This window comes from Aythya fuligula, chromosome 18 (assembly GCF_009819795.1).
Source record: "Aythya fuligula isolate bAytFul2 chromosome 18, bAytFul2.pri, whole genome shotgun sequence".
Taxonomy (NCBI): domain Eukaryota; kingdom Metazoa; phylum Chordata; class Aves; order Anseriformes; family Anatidae; genus Aythya; species Aythya fuligula.
In genome coordinates this window covers 3,693,081-3,714,738 of record NC_045576.1, presented here as the reverse complement: position 1 = coordinate 3,714,738, position 21,658 = coordinate 3,693,081, and the positions used below count along the sequence as shown (strand labels likewise).

The 21,658-nt window shown below is 45.4% G+C and overlaps 1 protein-coding gene across 1 annotated transcript; it reads left to right on the top strand.

Annotated features, from left to right (window-relative positions):
* Nucleotides 1-59: 59 nt before the first annotated feature.
* Nucleotides 60-21,562, top strand: GGA3 (golgi associated, gamma adaptin ear containing, ARF binding protein 3). The gene is made up of 17 exons (XM_032199508.1): nucleotides 60-290; nucleotides 5,604-5,688; nucleotides 6,395-6,470; nucleotides 6,975-7,073; nucleotides 7,909-8,032; nucleotides 9,002-9,105; nucleotides 9,621-9,701; nucleotides 10,945-11,082; nucleotides 12,481-12,562; nucleotides 13,021-13,137; nucleotides 14,113-14,382; nucleotides 15,231-15,298; nucleotides 15,702-16,024; nucleotides 16,512-16,777; nucleotides 16,937-17,106; nucleotides 17,836-17,946; nucleotides 19,177-21,562. The coding sequence occupies exons 1-17, from the start codon at nucleotides 251-253 to the stop codon at nucleotides 19,285-19,287; spliced, it is 2,265 nt and encodes a 754-aa protein (XP_032055399.1). The 5' UTR covers nucleotides 60-250; the 3' UTR covers nucleotides 19,288-21,562.
* The last annotated feature ends 96 nt before the right edge of the window (nucleotides 21,563-21,658 follow it).

Here is a 21,658-nt window from a genome sequence, read left to right as displayed (position 1 = left end):
ATGAGGGGGGCTCAGGGGGGTCTGGCCGCGGTGGATGGGGGCGTCCGGTGAGGGGCGCGGTGCTTGGGCACGGAGGGCTCCGCTCTGCCCCCACCCCGGGGCACCGAGACCCCCGGCTGCGGGGTAGGGAACGGGGCAACGGGGCTCGCTCGTGGGCGGCCCGGGGAGGAGCCTGAAGCCGGCGGGGAGGCTCCGAGGCTCGGTTCTCGCGGAGCCGGGGCGGAGCCGCGGGCCGGGCCCGGCCGACAACATGGCGGAGGCGGAGGGGGAGAGCCTGGAGTCGTGGCTGAGTGAGTACCGCCGGGGCCCGCCGCCCAGCCCGGCCCCTCAGCCGCGGCCCCGCTCCCTCACACGCACCCCGGGGGCCCCTCGGTTCCCCTCGGCCCCTCTCGGCCCTCTCAGCCCCATCCCTGCCCCGCTTTCCCTCGCCTTCCACCGGGAGCCGCAGCGGGGGAGCGCCCCGGCCCCTGCCCCTCGCTGCGGGTCGGGGGGGACCCCGAGGCTGTGGCCGTGTGGGCACGGCAGCGCCGGGGGCCGGTGATCGGCGCTTTAATTCTTAAAACATCGGGCAGGGTCGCTCGGCACCTCCGAAGCTGTCGCTGCTGTGACCACAAAGGCTCTGCCCCTTCTCCTTCCCCCGCCGGGCTCGCTGGTAGCGCCGCGGATGGGCTGAGCGGTGCCCGTGAGGCTCGGGGCTGGAGGAATTTCCTAAATAAATTGCGTTCCTGTGTTATACAACCGTGTTTTTCAAGCAGGCGAGCTGCTCTCTCTGCCTAGCTGCGCTTGCAGGAGTTTTGGGCGTCCATTGGAAGGCTGCAGGCTGGAATATTTGAAAATCGTTGCTTTAGGAAAATTCTTTCGTGTTACAGAACATCAGACGTTAGAGGCAGAAAGAAAATTGTCTCGTTCACCTCACAGCCATTGCCGAGCATCTCCCTGCTGCCTTCCTGTCCCTGCCCTTTGGCTGTGCGGAGCCTCAGTGCTGCGGGGTCTGGCCCAGGGCTGGAGGGGACTTGCAGGAATTGATCAGAACTGTCATTTTTTTTCATATATTCCAATTGCAGGGCTTCTGCTCCTGCCTCTGGGATGCAGTCTTGCAGATTGATAATTTATTACCTGGATTTTTTTTATATATTTTTTTTAGAACAGCTACTTGTTCCATTACAGTGGTGAGCAAAGTTCCTAACTAGTTGGGTGCTGTGCAAGGAGCAGAATCCTGTCATTCCCCTCAGTGCTTCAGGATGTGAAATCTGGTGCCCTTTTGGAGCTGTACCTCCACTAACAGGATGAAATAATTCTTGTTCTTCCTTGAATTTTTATATAAAACTTAAATGCATATGTGGTATCATCATCCATTACAGGAGTTATTGGCTAAACTACGTTTTCAGCTCTCACTTCTCATTTTAGATCAATCCCTTCTGTCCCCTTATAATTCTTGCTCCTCCTCTGAACTCCCACAGTTTGTCAATATCTTTCTGTTTAATTGTAGCCAGCGAGACACATGAAGGAACACCCACATACCTTCCTTTTAATCCTCCTCTGAGGAGGACTGACTCACCAAATTCAGCATGTGTGTGAAAATATCGAGTAGGAAGGATATTTTAGGCTGTGCAGGCTGGAAAGCTTCCTGGCTCTTTGCTTTGTGCTTTTTATTTATTTTTAATTGTGGAAGTTGAGAGAGGAGTTAGCTCCCTTGACCACGCAGTAGGATGCTCTGGCACTGAGAGCACAGCATTACAAAAACCGTCCTTATTATAAGCAGCGCTGCCTGCTCCATGTTGCAGTGAGCCTGATTGCAGAGCAGTGCACATTTTTTTTTCAAGGCTTGAGCGTTGCTCTTGTTTACGATGATAAATTTATGCCTGGTCACTGCTACGGTGGTTTGTGCTGGTGTGATTGTACAGCTCCTCCCATTGTAAGGAAGCATGGTTCACTTATTAAACGTAAATTACCGGAGGAGTCGTGCAGACCGGGAAGGCAGAGTGCAAAGGCTGGTGTGTCTGCGTGCTTTCACCAGCCCTCCTGAGGTTATTTGTCTTGTAACTATCAAAAAGATGTACGGTGTCTAACGCTAACCTTGAGGGTGTGCACCTGCCGTACCCTTATTGAAGGGAAGGGCCAGAACTGTCAGCAGTGCAGCCAACCTCCCAGGCACAGGAGGATGGGAAAATCCTTTCCAGTGGTTTTTCTGTACTGGTGGTATGCAGCCTTCCAGGCTGCCCTGGCTTTTGGTCATCAGGTGGAGTCCTAGACCCTTGAAGTAACATCATCCTCGTGTCCTAATGCTGCAGCAGGATCTGTACTTCAGCCTGCCATGATCTAGCATCTTCATCTCCTGTCTTGTTTCAGGCAGTTGGGGTGAGAGAAGGAGATCCCTTCTATTCTCTCCCTGTCTGCAGCCTCTTCTTCTGCAGTTAATTGAAATAGAAGAGGAGGTTAGAAGACAGCGTCAGGTGTACAAACACAGCTGGATGCTTTAACTTCAGTGCTGCCTGTTCTGCTGCTTCTGAAAGGAAGCTTATTGCATCACATTCATGTCAGGCTGGGGCAGTGTACAGGTATGTGACAGATGGAGGCAGCTAAAATACGATGATTTTCCTTTTTTTTTCCCCTCTAGTATCACCATGGGTCAGCATTCTGCTTGTCTTCCGTGAGCTACAGACAGAATCTGAATGTTAGGCTCTGATGTGCTTGGACAAGGCATTCTCAATTCATGTGCTAAGCCTGACAGGGAGAAACACTTTGCTGGGATGGCTTTTATCTTATTTCTATAGAGAAGTAAACTTGGGAAAATGAGCGTTCATTACCAGCCAATTAATATTCTCTGTATTCCAGAGCTGTTGCGCTATACAGAAAATAAGCACCTTTGTTTCACATGTAATGATGCATCTGAGCGTTGACTCATTAGTGTTTCGGGGTTTAGCAGAGCAAATGAATGTTGAATGGCTCTGATGCTTAGGTCAGGTGTGAAGCAACTTTCAGACAATGCTGCGCTTAGGACCTATAAAGCAAAGGCAGAGATGCTGAAGGGACTGGGCTAGTGCAGAGACTGGTTTCCAAACTGCTGATTCAGATTTACTTGGGTGCCACTGTGAATGGGATTTTCAGGATGGGACCTCGTGGACAAGCATCTCCACAAAATCAAACTTCATAACCGGTACCAAAGGGGCTTGTTTTGGCAATTTCAACAGAGAAGCCAAGGATTTAATATTCTGTAGCACCAAACTCTTCTTCCTGGAACTAGTCCTTTCTTGGAAGGGTTGAACTCTATTTATAGGGCAGTAGTAGCTTCCTGCCTACATTTTAAGTTTTCTGCATAAAAATAGAGGATTTGAGGTTATATCTTCACAGGCGTGATGCAGCTTCACGTGGGGAGATGCTGAAAAGGTTAAGCAAGGTAAATTAGCTTGACTGGGATGCTGTGTTGACGTGGCTTGTACTGAGATAAGTAAGCAAGTCACTTAAGGTATCTGCACAAATCAATGTGTTGTCATGAAAAAACATCAATCTTCAGAGCCAGGGCGAAGTTTCTGATCGAGAACATTAACTTACAAAATAGGGCTTCACGTGGAGATTTTATGAATGTGCAAGATAGGGAGTTTCTTTGTGTGGAACATAACCTCCCTTCAGTAATGTCCCTCTCCTGGCGATTTACTATCTTTATGTGAGAGCTTCTGATGCAAAAAAGGAGGAATTTGAATCCAATATGAGTCTGAGAAATAATCCAGTGCCATTCCAAGAAATCTTGAATTTTAAAGCTGTTCCAAACGTCTCTAATATTGGCAAGGGCCTGTTGGTTACATTTTTCCATTTGTACCAGATCTCTCCCCTAATTTCAGGATGTGCCACCAACAAAGAGTTCATTTAGTTGAGTGTCCTTCCCTGTTTGTGCTCTTCCTGTTTTTATTAAATAAATACCATTAACTCCAGCCAAGAGCTGTATTTCTTTCATCTAGGCCTGCAGAGCAGCAGAGGTACTCTGGAGCACCAAACCGTGCCCGATGCCATTTGACTTGCATGAAAAGGCTGTGGATTGTTACACGTCCATGTTTTCATGATGCTTCCAGGGCGTTGAGCAGCTGTGAGCGTGGTAATAAGGCTTAAGTGCCTCATGTTTTGAGCAGTTGCTTGGCTCTGTAGCAGCTGCTTTTTAAAGTAAGCCTTTTTGGAATCTTTCAAGCTGAAAAAGTAGCCTGGTAGCTTAGCTGGCACAGTGAGATGTCACCCCACAGTTAGGCTTCCCTGGCTGCCTTCTTTGACTTATGGAGGGTCCCGTGCAGGTCAGCAGCAGATCCAGTGGTGCAGAGTATTTTACAGATGCATCCCACAGAACAACTCGCAAAATTGCTTTACAACTGTTCTTTTGTGAGGAGGGAACCGTGAGCAAACCTTGCAGGACTGCTGCAGGAGCAGGGCTAAGGTAAACTGTGAAAGTGAGCTTTGAGCCTAGGTACTTGACAGTTGTTTTTATTTGCCTGTGGAAGGGTAAAAGGATATGTTTTAACCGTGACAAAAAGCGATGCTTTGTAATGTTACGTGCATTATTTAATTATGCTTTCCTGTATGATTGCAGTACAGGCATGTGTGCTGTCTGTTTTGTTTTGTTGTTTGTTTTTTTTTTCCCCTGTACTTCATCCCCTGCTCTATATGATCTGGCTATCTAATCCATTATTTTCTATTTCCATTAAAATCTTGAGGAATATTTCTTAAATGCCAGACCCTAGCTAGCTACAGTGCATTGTTGCTTCCCATACAAGAAAGAAATCTTCATGTCCAGTCATCTCAGCTGGAAAATTAGATTAAAGCAGGAATCTTGTCTACTGTAAATACAGTGCTCCATCAGTGAAGTAAAATGCATGAAGATACTTTCGTAACAAAAAGAGATGGTGATAGCCTCAGGATCCTGCAGTCGTACAATAAGCGAGATGCCGGTGGCTGAGGGAGGATCCATCAGGAGCTTGGCACAGTCCAGGCAGTAGAGCATCAGTCTCTGTTTGAGCATGCAGGATTTGAATCCTTACTCACGTACAGGCTGTGGTGTTTATTACTTGCAAGAAGAACTCAGTGTGTAATAATAAATTTCAGTTCATAGTTCCCAGGAGAAATGATAAAGCGTCCAACAAATCACCTGACAGTCTAAAAACAAGTGTCAATGCTAAAGGACTTCTACTAAACATCCGATCTTCCAGCTCTCACTTCTACAAAGCTCCCAGGGAATACAAAAAGAATTTCCTACGTAGAAAATTGGAGGGTTTAGCCTTTAAGGAGTTTATTGTTATAGCCAAGAAAGAGCGTTTCAGGTAGAGGGAAGCAGAATGAGCTCAAATACTTTCTCTTGTACTTCCATTTACAATGCGGAAAAAGCATGTTTCTGAGTACTTGACATTTGGCATCTGCTTTTTGGAAAGCTGTGATTCTTGCTGGATATTTGGATGCATCAACTTGGAAACACCCTTTCCCCTGACCAGACACAGCATGTGTCAACTTTTCTTCTTTTTTATAGTTGGCGATGGATGTCAAATGCCTTTCTCTAGGAAATGCATGACTTTTTATACCATTCCTTTTTGCTTGTTTGGTAACATATTTTCTTTCTCTTGCTGAAGATAAAGCCACTAACCCATCTAACAGGCAAGAAGACTGGGAATACATCATTGGATTCTGTGACCAGATCAACAAAGAGCTTGAAGGGTAGGTGTCCCAAACCACGTTAGACTTAGTAATTTAACATGCACAGTTTAAAATATGACATTTAATTATCGAAGTTTTTATTTTCTTACATATACTGATATCACAAGGAGGATCTGGCTGCAAATGAAACAAGGTGCTGTGAGGTTTGGTTTCCCTTCTGCAAAGGGAAGGTTTATCCTCAGACTGAGTACTAGGAAAATATGAATCCTGAATCTGCCTCATGTCAACTTCTGCAGCTGCACGGTTCTTACCCAGGCAAACTCATCCTGTTTTTCAGTCTGTAAAACGGGGTTAGAACTTTCAGTGCTTGATGGGTCTTCACGTAAAATCTGTACAAACCTCCCAGTCACAGCATTCCTGTGAGCTAAGGAAGAAGTGTTTTCTTTTGGAAAAGGAAACTAATTCATGAGAAGTGATGTGATTTCCTGGGCTGGGGACTGTACTGGGAGTTGTTTGGCCCATCCCAAGGACAAATCTGGAATTGCTGGCTCAGAAGACCAGCCCTGCTTCCTTTTATACATGCAAACAGCCAGGCTTACAAAGATACCTTGAAGATTTGTTAGTCTCTGTACACTGATGAAAACATGAAAAGTACTAATTTCTTGTAATCGTGTGAAAGATCTCATTTAAACAGTAGAATTTTTGAAAGCCTGAAAATCCCTCAGTGTGTTCCCCTGCATTGTAATGGGCACCTGCTTTGTTTCAGGCCACAGATAGCTGTGAGACTCCTGGCTCACAAGATCCAGTCGCCGCAGGAATGGGAGGCAGTCCAAGCCTTGACAGTAGGTAGTCCTTGACCCTTCTCTTAAATCCAGCTATATATCATTTGACATTTTCCATGCAGAGTATAAGAGGAGCACCGTGTGTGTCAGTGGGGTTAGCTGGGGCAAGTTCTGGGGCTGAATTCCCTGCTGGGAGGGTGTGGACAGGGAGGGGGGGCACACTGCCTGACCGAAGTGTCCAGATTGTGCATTAGCAACAAAGCAGTTGGAAATAACCCTGTGTTTCAGCTGCTTTCATTTATTATCCTCAGATAAGACTTGTGTTTATTGTTGTGAGCCCTAACAGGGAGTGACTGACCCATACCCACATCGCTGGGAGTGGGCGAGCAGCCTGTCCTGGTGCAGCACTCCTAAAGACAAGGGATTTGTGCCTCTGTCCCAGAGCAGGAATCTGTGTCTCACTGACGTGGGTCCTTCAGCTCCCCTATAAGTTGGACACATCTAAGCTGTTATTGTAGGGTTTTGGTGTTTGTTTCAGCTCCTATTTCTGTTACTTGAATGCAGGTGCTGGAAGCTTGTATGAAGAATTGTGGGAGAAGATTTCATAATGAAGTAGGAAAGTTTCGCTTTTTGAATGAGTTAATAAAGGTTGTGTCTCCAAAGGTTAGTCCCTGAGCCTTACTACTTTATTTATTCTTTGTCTGGCCTCCATAAGCTAAAGGCAACATCCAGAATGTTTCCAGTGCTCTGTCTGCCTTATTGCATTTATTAGCAAACATTCAAAGAACATTTGTTAGTTAACTTTTTTGTGCTCTTCCTACTATTTTTCTCAGTATGCTTTGCCTATTTACTGTTGATACACAGCCCTTGTACTGTTACAATGCTTCATGTAACGCAAGGGGTTTTAAGCCACCATTTTAAAATGGTTAAGTTGTGGTTGGTTGTTTTCTTTGTTAGTTTTGTTTTTCTTGGGATGGGATTGGTGGGGGGACATGCCAGCATCACTGGAGGAGAGATGTGATACTGAAATTAGAGCATGAGATATGGCAACACCACAGAGTTGTAATCCTCACCTTGCTGCTGACTTGCTGTAAAGAGTGCCTGGGCAAGTCCCTCGATATCAGTGATCAGCTTAATGCGGTGACAAATAGATAGAAGCACCCCAAGACATGATTAATACAGTGAAGTATTCCAAGATTCTTTCCTATAAGACACTGCAGGGGCCTGGTATCTCTATTGCTATAATTTTTAAATAGCAACACTTTGAAACTAACAGAGTATCTGCTCTTTCTTTTGCTGAAGATAGTCACAAAGCCTTTGCTGTTAATTCAGATATATTTGAGCACTTTTTCCTTTTAGCATCGCACCTTAGATCTTGGATTATACACCTCTTAATGTATATCACTGAACTCCCGTTCTCTGTGTGTGGGCTTTATTCTTAAAAAGAAATGAAGAATGTGGAGAATTTCCATCTTTTTTTTTTTTTCCACATTTTTAGTACCTGGGAGATCGGGTCTCGGAAAAGGTGAAGACCAAAGTGATTGAATTGCTGTATAGCTGGACAGTGGCGCTGCCAGAAGAATCCAAAATCAAGGATGCCTACTACATGCTGAAGCGACAAGGTAGGAAGTCAGCTGCTCCTTCACACATTCTCTTCAGCCTGTGCTTGTAAGCAGGAGAGTCACACAACATACAACTTCTAATTAGATGAAGTCAAGGCAAACTGAGAGGAGATGGAACAAGGGAGAAGTTCCCTGAGTCTTTGGGAAAACTAGTTATACTGTGGGCTGGGTTGGGTCGGTCTTCTATTTTTTTAAACTAGATTAGTGAAACACCTTGCAAATGCTTTTGGTTTTGATTTGTAGGGTTTTATTTTGATTATTTTTCTCTGGAACTAGTTTTAAATGATTTAAGGACAATTTAAAGTCAAATAAGAGCATCCATGTAGCTTTTTGTGTTGTGTTGACCAGATCACTTTACAATTGTACCTTTTTAAACTGATACAAATGCATAGGCAAAGTGAAAAACATGTGGTAGAGAAGCATGTGGCTTCAAAAGGGAAAAATTAAAAAGGGTTCTGGGAAAGCTCCTGGGGGTAGAGCACAAATCTAGGGTTTGGCAATGGAACAAGCAGGAAAATTGGCTGTTTCCCCACTCATGGTTAGGAGTCTGCTCATCACCCCATCCTGCATTGCTGTCTGCTTTCCTGCTCAGCTCATTTTTACAAAGAAATGTCATGCCCTTGAGTTTGCACAAAGCTAGGTTGTCTGGGACTTTGCGTAGTGGCTCAGAAGCTAATGTGAAAGGGGAAAAGACAAATAGTGGGGAGCTACTGGTTATACTGAGCTCTTAGAGGAGCAGTATGGACATGGCAACACAGTTGCTGGGGTTTTGTCCTTTATCAAAGAAGGCGTTCTTTGTTTGGCTAGCATGCTCAGTGATTTTGATGCTGTATTGTGTATTGGAACAGTGTGCTAGTATCGGTGCACAGATTGGCAGCTTGTTCACTTTGACAGCAGCATGTGAATAACAGGATGCACGGCATGGTGGGACTGCACTGCAAATCCATGTGGGTTGCCTTCTGCTTTCAGGGATTGTTATGTTTGATCCTGTGATTCCTGCGGACAAAACCTTGATTCCTTCTCCACCACCTCGTCCCAAAAATCCTGTGTTTGATGATGAGGAGAAATCCAAGGTATAGTGAAGATTTTTATCATAATTACTGATAAAAAGCAATTGCTTAATGCACGTTTGGAATAAGGAAGGAAAGTACGCTAATACAGCTTTTATTTCTGGAGAAGTGATCTGTACTTTCAAAGAACTCATTGGTTTAAATATGACTGCTTTGTCTACATACCTAACCTGAAATCCAAGTGAAGACTTGTCTGCGTTATGATTATGTAGTTATTTGTTGTTATAGTGCCATCCTGCTGCAATACTAGAAGGCAGAAAATGTTTCAGACACATTGCCAAAAATCACGTACAGGAGGAATAATTGCCCAGTGTCAAGTCTCTGCAGTATGACAGTACAGGTCCTGTGCAGAAGCAATAATGTAACAACTCATGGAAAACAACAAACCCAAAAATGATTCCTGGCTTTGTAAAGTGGTCTATATATGTTTTTCCCTGAACTGTTCCACTAAATTTTTCTTGCTGCTTCTGTTTGCCCAAGAGTCTTTGTTTCCTGAGTATCATCGTCTTGTCTTACAGCTTCTGGCCAAACTGCTGAAAAGCAAAAACCCAGATGATTTACAAGAGGCAAACAAGCTTATAAAATCCATGGTAAAAGAGGTAAGAACTTCCTGTAAGTGATTGGTCCCAATCAGTGGTCTGCTTTGCAGGTTTTAAGCAATTTAACCCTATATCAGTGGAGAGCTTTAGGATCATGTGTATGGCAGAACCTTGGTTTCTTAGGCTTCAGGAGCATTTGTGTTGGTATGTTCCTTAGTTAAATTGCAGGGACTGAATGAAACTGACCATCAGTAATGGCCAACCTCTTCTTGTTTTCTTAAAACTTAAAAAACTTGCATCTAGTCCAGGCGATTTGGCATAAAAGGATGCTGTCAGATGACTTGATGACTTAGCAGGGCTGCATTAAATGAATGTGTTGGTAATTTTGACTCTAGCTCACTACTGGGAGATATTTGTATCACAGAAATGTCTGCGGTTGGTGTCCCTGATGAGACAGGGCAAGAAGTGGCAAGGATTGAATGCTGTGTTGAAATTAACTGCGTTCTTGTTGCTTGAGATGCTTTTTCACATCAGGGTTTGGTGGCAGCAGTTCTGTACTGCCCCTGGTTACCGAGAACTGAGTCATCAGACTGGGTCTTCTCACAAGCAGCCTCATGGAAACACCTTCCTGTTTGTGGAGCTGTGATGCATCCACCCATGGCAGGCATTAGAAACCCTGGAGTCCAGGAAATGACTCAGTGTGATTCTGGCAAAAAAAAGTATAGCTCCTAGACGGAAAAGAATGTATAGGTTTCCAAAATATTTCCATTCAAGCTTCTCCTGTCCCCAGGGCAGAGTCTCCTACATCTTTAGTTGGAATCTCAAATCAGAGATGGGTGGATATTTTCTACCCGAGTGTGCTGGTTGTTTCTAGTAAATCCTTTGTTTCAAACACATCTTTTTTTCATAAAATGTCAACAAGGAACAATAACAACAAACTCACATACCAAAAAAAAATAATCTGAAAAGGTCAAAAAGGGACTTTTGGGAACATGGTGTTTTGAACACTTCTATTTTTAGTAGTATAATTATAAATTAAAATTTATTTAATGAGACTTTTTGGGAATACGGAGTTTTCTAGTTTTTCAAAATGGTAGTGAAAAGATGATCAAATAAACAAAGCTTCACATGAATGGAGAGTGGTGTGGTGGTGGTGTTTTGGTGTGTTTTTTTTTTTTTTTCCTTTTTAGCTCAACTTTAAATAGACAGCATTTTACATGATTTTTGAATGATACTTGCTGTTGTGATGCTGTGGACCTTTACAGGAAAACTCACTTTTCATGTCTCTCTTTACACCCTGAAGGATGAGGCTCGGATTCAAAAAGTCACAAAACGCATGCACACGCTGGAAGAAGTAAATAACAACGTAAAACTGCTGAATGAGATGTTGGTTCATTACAGCAAAGAGGAGTCATCAGAGGCAGACAGAGAGCTCATGAAGGTGGGTCTGAGCTGCTGCTTCCCAGAAATACTGCAGTCGGTCCTTTTTTCTTCTTGTTCAGATTTCACTGAATTTTGCAAAGAATTATAGTGCAATAAAATGGAGAGCAGTGCCAAGAAACAAGAGCTGTCATTGGAAACAGCAGGCAAGAAAATAACCATATTTTTAATACTTTTCACCAAAGGACTCAGTGCCTTACAAGGATAGTGGGTAATAGCTCTTTTGCACATTTTTGAAGTCAGGTACAGCTGTTCTCCAAAGACGCAGTGTAGCAGAATTGAGAAGCTGCAATTTCTAATTCTTGGTACCATTAGAGCATAGTGGTTGTGGATAGTAATTGTCCCTCAGAGCATATCCTCAGAGCAGGATAAACCAAAGGCCTATGGGGGCAGAAAATACATCCTCCCATGTAGCTGGCATTACAGGGTTGGGAGAATGTCAGGAAGATGAAAATTAAAACAGACATCAGAGTGTCAGTGTTTGTGCTGAATTAGGTTCTTTTGGATATTCCAGACATGGAGCATGAAATGTTTGATATCAGAACCAAATTTTTTGGAAGCTATTTGAAGTTGCACAGTTCTTCAATTTAGAAAAATGGTAGAGCAGTGTACTGAAATCGTTATGCAAACACAAATGTTTGGGCTTGTCTGTTGGGCTGAGCCACATATTCAGTCCCCCATGCTGGTCTGTCTAACTCAGGGAGCCACAAAGATTCTTTAAATGAGCTTGGGGAGAAATGTTTACACCACTAGTTGATCCGTTTTAACTGTTTATAGCTTTTTATCTCAAACAGAGGTTTCCCTCAGCCCTCTTTTTATTGAGATAAAGTCAGCTTCTTTGCAACTGCTGCAGTCAGTTACATGGGGGTGGTTGGATAGGCTCAGAGCCTTGAAGAGTTGCACTTCATGTCGTTTTAAAATTTAAAATTATACTTTTGTTTAACAACAAGGTTGTGAAACAATGGTATGAAGCTTAAGAAAATGGTTTATTTCTGTGAAATGTTTCTTTCTTGTCACCTTTCTTCTGTGTGGTTGCAGACTGAGTAGAGGCTGCAGAATTCTGCTTTCTCATGCTTTTAGGGACAGCTGTAACACAAGGAACAAAAATCCCATTATGGACTAGAATAGGCTGAAAATGCTGATGTGAGGGAGGACTGAGAGGTGTCGTGTTGAAAATGCAGACTGGGCTCTCGCAGTGGTGTAACACTTCTCAGTTCTGTTAATAGGGTAGGGACAGGGGATCTTGGCTGTCCTTCTACACTAGCCTGTCCAGCTCAAGGGAAGCTGGCTGCTCTGTCCTGGGCTTTCCACAGAATGCCTGGGCAGTCATTGTGCTGACTGGTGTTGCTGACAGTGGCTCCTGGCTGATAAAACCCTCTGTCCTAATCTCTCTTCCCAGGAGCTCTACGAAAGGTGTGAAACCAAAAGACGGACGCTGTTCAAGCTAGCCAGTGAGACAGAGGATAATGACAGCAGCTTGGGTAAAAGAAGCTACACTTCTCCATTTTAACTGCAGTTGTGACCTGTGACTGTGCGAGGGTTCAGCAAGGGAACAGCTGCTGTAAAGATGCCTCTGTGGATGTGCTTTGCTTTGAGCAAAAAGACAAGATCCTTGCTCGTTATGCTTATCATTTACGTTCATGCAAGGAATTGGCATTATAGGAGGAGGCTGGGGGAGATGATGTGGAACAGCTGCTGCTTTGGAAGGGGAAGGGAGTTACTGTGGAGAACAAAGCCTTGGAGTCATTTTCATCATAACTGTAACGTATGTGGACCTAGAAAGGTCAGGGTCTTGCTTAGAGAAGCATGGCAGACAGAATAATGGAACTCATAGATAAATAATTGTGTTTTTTCTTGCTAATTATTTAGCTGTTAAACGAATCCTGTCAGCATTAGTGACTAAAGTCTTGGAGGTTGTTTTTGTCTCTCTTGCCTGTAGGGGATATTCTGCAGGCCAGTGACAACTTATCCCGTGTGATAAATTCCTATAAAAAAATAATAGAGGGGCAAGTGATCAATGGTGAAGTGGATCTCCCTGTGACGTCAGCAGTGGAAGGTAAATTCCTGGGAAGCCAACTGTTTAATTTTGAATCCTACAATTTTGTCTTCCAGACAGGGTTTCCAATTAATTGTGATAAAGTAGGCTATTGATGGTTCCTTTGGCCAAGACTTTATGAATAAGAGGGGAATGAGGCAGCTCCCAGGCAGTGGATAAACAATTATGGACATGGGCTACAGTGCTACAGCTTTGCATTTTCCATTGGTGGTTGTTTGTAATTGTAATGTCTGATAATATTAGTAGCAAACCAGCATCCAAACAGTTTGTGTGCCTGAAGTTCTCATACATTTGTCTTTGCGTTTGTTCTACTTCTTAATGGTGACATGTAAGAAGAGGAAAACTTCATCAAAAGGACAAGAGGCGGAGGGTGGGAGCCAGGCCAGGGGTCCTATCCTGGTTTTGCCAGCAGTTCCATTTGTGCATTTAGGCCAGTTGTCCAGGGATTTCAAAGGTGAAGCTGAAATGTAAAGTGGACGTGTTGTGTGTGGCAGGATTGCCACTTGGGAGTTACTTCAACATTTCTGCATGAAGAGCAATAGAGGAAATGCATAATGTTGTCTGACAGCATCCTATTGCAACAAGACTGTCCTAAATATGAAGGGGATTCTAGATCCAGACTGCATATGTTTTCCTTGACTCCGGCTTTCTGGTAGCCTTAGTTCTGGAGGATCTCCCAGGGTCTGATCTGAGCTCAAAAGATTTTGAAAAGACTACAAGAAGTGCTGGGGAAAGAGCAGGTGTTGCTTTTCAGATATTAATTTCCTAAGTATCTGGGTTGATTACTTAACTTGTGGTCAGCAAATGGTTAGCTGGACAGTGTGAGGGCTTTCTCCTTCATTTATAAAGAGCAGTAAGCCACAACTAAGGGGGGAATCCATGTTACCTAAACCATCTCGCTGATTTCTTCCATATGATGTGCTTGCTCGGAGCCTTTTGCCTTCTTTCCTAGTAGTGCTCTTCTGTCTGCTGCAGGGAGTAACTCCACGAGTAACCTCAACACCCTCATTGACCTTGCTGGATTGGATGTCTCCGGCACGCCACCGCCTCCGATGCCGCCCACTACCCTGACGCCAGCCCCCCCGGCAGCCCCAGCCCCAGCAGAGATCCCCATCCTCCCACCTCCTCCACAGACGTTTGCGCAGTTGCGGAGCAGTTCCTTGAGCCAAGTGGAAGCTGCACCTGCTCAGCAGAGCAGCACTGCCAACTCCCTTTCCTTGCTGGATGAGGAGCTTCTGTGCTTGGGTAAGAAGACACTGAGGGGCCCAGAAAAGGGTTGCTCAATTCATGCTTCTAAAAGGCCACTTACTTCCTCCAGCATGAGGTTGAGGAGCATGAGATGCCTTTGATTTTGGCCACACCAGATTCTTCCTGCTCTTGTCTCCTCCAGTAGGTTTACTTAGTGAGCCCTTAGGGCTGTCCTGGATCTTGGTAGGTAGAGTTTGAGGGATGGTTGAGAGAGGTTGGCGATTGAGATGGTGCAGTTGGGAACAGTAACCTGTGCTATTCCCTAAATATTTATATTGGGATATCTTTCCTTGCTTGGATTCTGCTCAATCCTGCGTGTCTTCGGATCTGTTATTTCTAGAGAAGTCCAGAGGATTTGAGACACTCCCTTGAATCATCCTGAATAGAAGAACTGATCCATGAATCAGTGTTAAACTCTGGTGTTCCCAGAGTAGGCAGCAAATGAAATAACCGTTGTGTGTGATTACAGTCTGATCTCTGCAGGTGCATAGGCATTGGTGCTGATTTCACTGCTGACTTCATGGCTCTGCTAAAGAGCAAGGTGCCCTAGAGGAACTGCTTGGTAGGAGCCTGCAGAATTCCTGCCCGTGAAGCCCAGATCTGAATAGCAGGAGATGCCATAAATCAAAATCGGGATGAATTAGGGGGGCCGTGTGCAGGATGTTGGCTGCTGGTGCTGTTGGTCCCTTTTCATCATCACAGCCTTGCAATGCATTTCAGTTTTTCACTAGACTTTTGGTCTCTTGCAGGGCTGAATCAAGTAGTTTGGTACTGAAACAACTTCCAAGTGATGACACCTAACTCATTTTCCGCTCCAGTAACCTATTTGTTATTTTTCCTTTTAGGCCTGAATGACCCAGCCCCTGCAGCAGTGAAGGAGACATCAGAAAACAACCAGTGGAGCATGTTTGAGGTACAAAGGAGGGAATTTCTCAAGGGAAGGGAGGGAGGCTTGCTAGTGTGGGAGGTCTCAAGACACACTTTGTCACCTTGGAGAAGAATGATCACACACACGAGCGGAGGGGCGGCTGTTCCGGAGGGGAAGTCTGGCTTGGTCCCAAGATCTGGGATAGCTGTGTCTGAACAGAGTAAATACCCCTGAGTGTGGCTGTCTCAGTTTCCAGTCTGTCCCCCATGATGTTAGCACTTCCTTTGCTTAAATTACAGATCAGATGTAGTCCTGACATAGGCCGCAGACTTTGCTGCTTGCCACCCACCACCTGTTTTTGCGGTAAATCTCTCTCCCTCTGTAACAGTGCCACCTCTACAACAGGGGACAGCAGTGAGTTACAGCATGTACTTGTCTTCTCTTGCAGAACGACCAATTGGACCTGGATTTCTTTAATCCGAAGACGGTGACTGTTGCTTGCAACCCTGCAGGGAACCCTCTTCTCCATCACACATCCCAGACCACATGTGGAACGTCGGTGCCGCTGCCTTCTGCTTTCACAGCCTCTCAGACTGCTTCCAGCATCCCTGCACCTATCTCAGCACCATTTGCATTCTCTGCTGGACCAGCTGCACCTGTGGGGCCTCCCAAGACTGTTCCAGCTGCTCCTGGGTACTTCAGCTCATCTGTGGGGAGCAATATGCCACATAAGATAGATGCGTTAGGACAACTTCTTGAAGAAGCCAAAGGGTAACTAAAACTGCTAGACTTCCCTTTGTCTTTGTGGTTAGAAAACCAAGCTTGCTGCAGTGTTGGGCTCAGAGATAGATGTTCAACTCTCTAGTTTGGTAGAAATGTGTGACTGGGATGTTTACGAACTGAGTTCCATCTTCAGCAGGGCAATGCAGACACTACCAGGTAGAGAACAGCTGCACTATTGCCTGATTTAAGTCTGCAACATGAAGTTAGGCTGCTAAGGTAGAAAGGCCTTTGGCCATCATAGTCTTGCCCACCTTTGCCCAGGTGAGGCTCTGCTTTCACCTGGACCTAGTGATGCTTAATCCTACCAACACCACTTTCCTTGTAGGCCTGCTTCTTACAGGAGACATCACTGAGTCGCAGACTCCAAACTGGCTCCAGGCCCGTTTTGTCCTTGTGATTTGCTGTTAGCTCTGGGTTCGTGGTGAAATGCCTGCTTTGCTTTCAGCTTAATTTTCCCATGTTTTTTGTCTTCTAGGACTGCCACCCAAGGCATGGCAACTCCCTCAGTGTTCCCTGGGGTTACTTTGCCAGCCGCTGCCACCTCTTCTCCATTAATAGCACCTGCAGGGCTGCCAGTCACTGCCCCAGGAGCCCCTCCAATGCCTTTCCCAAGCAGCTGCCCTGCTGGCTCAGGGAGCCCTCTCTTCCAGCCAGCATCGTTCCAGCAGCAAGGCAGTCCTATGAAAGCACCTGAAATTTCTTTGGCCAATGTTCACGTTCCCTTGGAATCCATTAAACCTAGTAAGTACTTCACGTTTTTCACCGTTCTCTGAACATTTTTTAAAAGCAAAGCTCCCTGACTAAGCTAATGAAGTGGAGAACAGGGATGAGAAATCCCAGCCACGCATCAGATTGTCTTCTGCAGCATACACCTGCATTCCTCTCCTCTCTCTGTGGCAGGCAGCGCCCTCCCGGTGACGGCCTATGACAAAAACGGCTTCCGAATCCTCTTGCATTTTGCCAAGGAGTGCCCCCCAGGACGGTCGGATGTGCTGGTTGTGGTAGTCTCGATGCTGAACACGGCACCGCTTCCTGTGAAGAACATTGTGCTGCAGGCTGCAGTCCCAAAGGTAGGGATGCATGGTTCGGACCCACAGCAGAGTGAATCCGCGCTTTCAGGAGGGCCTGGGTGCGGACTCAGGGACTCGGATGCAACAACCTGGTTCTGCCTTTCTGTAGGCAGTGCTCTGCCTGCTTCCAGAACATAAAGGTGGTTGTCAGAGGCAGAAAACACTAAATAGGATAAGATTAAAACTTCAGGTAGTATATATTTTCTTTTTTAATCAATCCAGCTGTGTCTGGCTATGAAGATGGCCCACAGCATAATGACAAGACTGTTCTGTGGATAGAGCCATCCCTGAGGTCCTTGAGAATCAGAATTTCTTGAAGACACCTTAAATTTGAAAATACATTCCATTCTGGTTCTTACTGCACCTACATAATTCCAGGTGGCTGGTTCATGTTTTGAAAGCTGTCCCGGACAGCTATGATCTGCCTGCCATGAAAATGCTTGTGTTTAAAACCTCTGCCATAAGAGCACTCGGGTAGGAAGGTGCCGTTGGTGTTCACCTGACCAGTGCTTTTACTCTGGGCTGACTTGTTGGGACTGATTTGTTGGTCTTCCTGTTCCTGTTATATTGTGTAAGTGGGCTGTCTCTTGTCTCCTCATTCTCACATGTGGATGGATTTCCTTCAGCTTGGATGTCTGTTGTTATCTCCCCAGCCTGTGCATACATCTTCCATCCTCCCCAAGGTAAGAGGTACTCCCTGAGGTTCCACTTCTGTTTGTTTGTTTGCAGTCCATGAAAGTGAAGTTACAACCACCCTCTGGCACAGAGCTGTCTCCATTCAATCCCATCCAGCCACCTGCTGCCATCACCCAAGTCATGCTTCTGGCAAATCCTACAAAGGTGAGAGGGGCAGACTGTAATGGAATGGGATTTATCCTGTCCTTTTCAGCCAAAATTGATGTAAGCTGAATTCTTCAGGGAGTTTGGACCAAACCTCTGTGCTAATGCAGCTGTTATTTCTTAAGTTGCTCTCCAGAGGTGGTCAGTGCAGCATCAGATCAGTGGCGTTCCAATTAAAGGCTAGAGTGAGCCTGTACATAGTCTCTTATCCCACAGACTTTTTCAGCAAGGAAAGAGGTGAGAAGACCCTGCATATTTCTCCCAGCAGAAGGGCAACAGTCAAATAAGGGTCAACTTCAAGGGGGAACAATCAGAGCTGCATCAAGAGCTTGTCTTAATTTCCTTGTGCGCTGGAAGTGCTCTGCTTTGGTGCTAATTAGTGTGATGTGAAATTAGGTGGTGCTGTAAGAATACTTCTGTGGTGTTGAGGCTATATACAGCCTGCCAGAACTGAACAAACAGGCTAATTAATGTCAGATCACGTTCCTTCCCTTTGGCATGTTATGAGAGGTACCTGTGACCAGTGAAATGTCATTAACACTTTCCTGTCTGCTCATTGTGCTAGGAATACCTGAATAGCTGTGGAAACCCCTACTGGAGTGAGTCATTTAAGTAACCTGCTCCATAAAGCTCAAAGCCATGTACTGTAGTAGTTTCTAATTTTTTGACAAATCTAGATGTTACTAGTTGAGAATTACAGCCAAAATGTCTTTAAGGTATCAGCTGAAAGCTACAAGATCCAAAAGGGTAAGCATCAGAGGGGTTTGGTGTATTGTTGAAGGTTTCACTTTGTGAAGCACAAGGAGATCCCCTCACTGAAAGACTGTTTCCACCACTGGTTACTGCTTACTGGGAATTTTGCAGAGCAGGAACTGTTTTATCTTCCTGTACATGATGTGCACTACTCCAGCAGCATTCTTCAGGCTCACTGGAGAGCAGCTGAGCGATGAGTGCTGGCTACACGTACATCAAACTATTAGTGCAGATCATTTCTGCTTTTCTCCTACTGTTTCATGATAATCAATAAAGTTTGTGTTTTAAAAACTGTAATGTAAATAACTCAGGTTTGCTAAGTAGCTGAAATAAGCCATGAACATACCATAGCCCTCTTCTCCCTGCTACGTGCAGTACAACTGGTGTAATTTCTGTAGAGCTGTAGCGGTGAAATGTTTTGCTCAGGAGCAACTGAGGCTATTCTCACATTGCTCTTGTTTTTTGTCTTCCCTGCAGGAGAAGGTGAGGCTGAGGTACAGACTGTCCTTCACACTGGGAGACCAGCCCAGCACAGAGGTTGGCGAAGTGGATCAGTTTCCCCCAGTAGAGCAGTGGGGGAATCTATGACCTTAGGACACTGCCAGAGACTCTGTGACAGGACCAGGAAAGGATCCCACAGGACTGGAATGAATGTGACGTGGGGAGGGACACACATGCTATCCACTGGTGATGTTCAGCTTTGTTTACATGTCCTGACCACTCTGCTTGTAGCTTTAGTCCAGAATGTTTTACCCCACGCTGAAGGGGTCCTGGGACATTTTTGCCAAGCATGAACTGAGAGGCAGCCAGTGCTGGTTGCTTTTATCTTGGCCTCTGGGTGAATCTGGTTCTATCTTCCACTCTGTTAAACTTGAAGTTACTGTATTTTGAGGGGAGACCTGTCAACAGAAGGGGATTTAGTTGGCGTGTTCCTGTACTGCTGTCCAGAGATACCTACAGGCTGGTGGGGTAATGATGCCACCTTGAGCTTTCTCAGTGCAGAGCCCTTACCCGTGCCCTCCCTTGGACTTCTACCGCCTCAGTGCCAGACTGGACCCGCTAAGCATGTGAAGCAATAATGCTGGCTCCGTGAGGGAACGCTTCTTTTGTACACTGAAATGGCACTTAGCTCCCTTCCTCCCCCTCCTCTGCTTCGTTCCCGACAGTCGATGTAAGCAGGCCCCAGCTCTGTGTTGCGTACCTTTAGTTAAGATATTTATTTTATAGTGCTAGCTGCCTGCCTCTTGTACCCATTTTGGGCAGCTGGGGCTGTTTTGTATGCAAATAGCTACACCGGTTGTTTTTCTGCCCTCATTGCATTCCATAGCGAGGGGAGGAGAGGAGACGTGCGGGGAGGAGGTGTGCCCATGGGGCTGGGAAGCGGTTGTCAGTGTTGGTGGAGGACAGCACCTGGGGTGCAGAAGTGTCCTTACAGCCGCTCAGCAGGCGCAGTGACTGAATCCAGGGATAAGGGGAGGTGCCCCTCGGGTGCCCTCATGCAGGCAGTATTACGGGGTTGTACTGAGAGGAGTATGGTGAAACACACGATGTAAATAGTAGAGCTCTAGGATGGCTGAACAGAACCAAGCAGACAGTGAAAGGAAAGAAGGCTCCGCTGGGCTGTGCTGGTGCATGTGCTGGGCTTAACGCCCTGTTTTATTTGTTCCCTCTATGAAGTGGCTAAGTGCAATCATCTCCACAAGGTGGAAAGCAGTTTTACCGGACATCAGTGTTCTGTGCTAATGGGGCAGAGGAGCTGAGCCCTCCAGGTGCAGTCACACAAACTAGGTTGAAATTAGTGAAACTTGATTCCAGCAGTCCCTTCCTCCTCTTCAATTTCCAGTCTCGAGTAGTGCCTCAGCTAGCTTTGAGACAGACCGTTTTAGCTGAACGCTGGTTTTATTGTTTTATTGTTTTTTTGTTTTTTTTAAACATCCATTGACAAAAACACAGGGCAGGTCCTTAGCTCAGCATTTCTGGCAGTGCTGTTGAACATCAGCTCTTAAACTGTGGATGGGAGCAGTCACCTAAAGTGCTGAGAAAATGTGTACACAGGAGGAGACCCCTGCTGTTATAGGAAGAAAACTCCAGAGAAAGTGCTGCTGGAATTAATGGAGGCTGTAAAACCCATTATTGCAAATACAGCTTGGAGTTATTTATATTTTCATTACTGTGATAAGAAGTAAAAATCATTAGAGGTGAAAAACTCAGCAGATTCAAAGGCCTGAGGCTTTAATCAAAGGCACCAGGCAGTTGTAGAAGGAGGAATCAAAGCTTGGCCGAGGATCTTGCTGTAATTTCCTGGTCTGAAGCTCACGAGGACCACAGCCTTGTCAGCTCCCTGACAGAGAAGGCAGGCAAGAAGGATGGTTCCATCTTTGAGATTGTTAAAGAAAGCAGCAATTTTAAACTGATGGACTAGGATGGGGGACAAAGAGATCTCTTTCTGCCTCAGACAAGCTCTTGCCAGCACTTTAGACACAGTAGGCATAGGGATAGTGTTTAGGTCACTTAAATCTGCCCAGGTGCTGTAGTGTGTCCTGAGGAAGCAGGTTTCACTGCTTTAGATGCCTACACATGAATCTCACTGTGACTTTGAGGAAGTCAGAAGAGCACAAGTGCTTTCTGCAGAATGGCTTTGTTCTCAGTGTTAACAGCAGTGCATTGCCTGTGCTGTAAAGCCAAATGGAAGGATGCCATAGTCTTGCTGCGTGGAAATGCATTGTTACAAGCTTTGGAAATTAAACTATGAATGTCCCTTGTCTGTAGGTTGAGGTTCCTGCTTCATACCGAACAGCCGTTACTGTAAATACATCTCAAATGCATTTGTCCTGCTGCATGTTAAATAAATTGTTTTCCCTACTTTGGTCTGTGGGTGGCTCTCACTAATGACTGATTGTGGAGTCTAATGCTGATTCTGGAAATCCTGAAACTCAACCCATCATCTGAAGGCCATCCA

What these genes read in the sequence shown, in the direction of transcription:
- GGA3 (XM_032199508.1), top strand. Translation starts at nt 251, where the DNA reads ATGGCGGAGGCGGAGGGGGAGAGCCTGGAGTCGTGGCTGA. An exon ending in AGGCAGTCCAAGCCTTGACA is followed by an intron (nt 6,471 to 6,974) that starts GTAGGTAGTCCT and finishes ACTTGAATGCAG; the next exon opens with GTGCTGGAAGCTTGTATGAA. An exon ending in TAAAGGTTGTGTCTCCAAAG is followed by an intron (nt 7,074 to 7,908) that starts GTTAGTCCCTGA and finishes CCACATTTTTAG; the next exon opens with TACCTGGGAGATCGGGTCTC.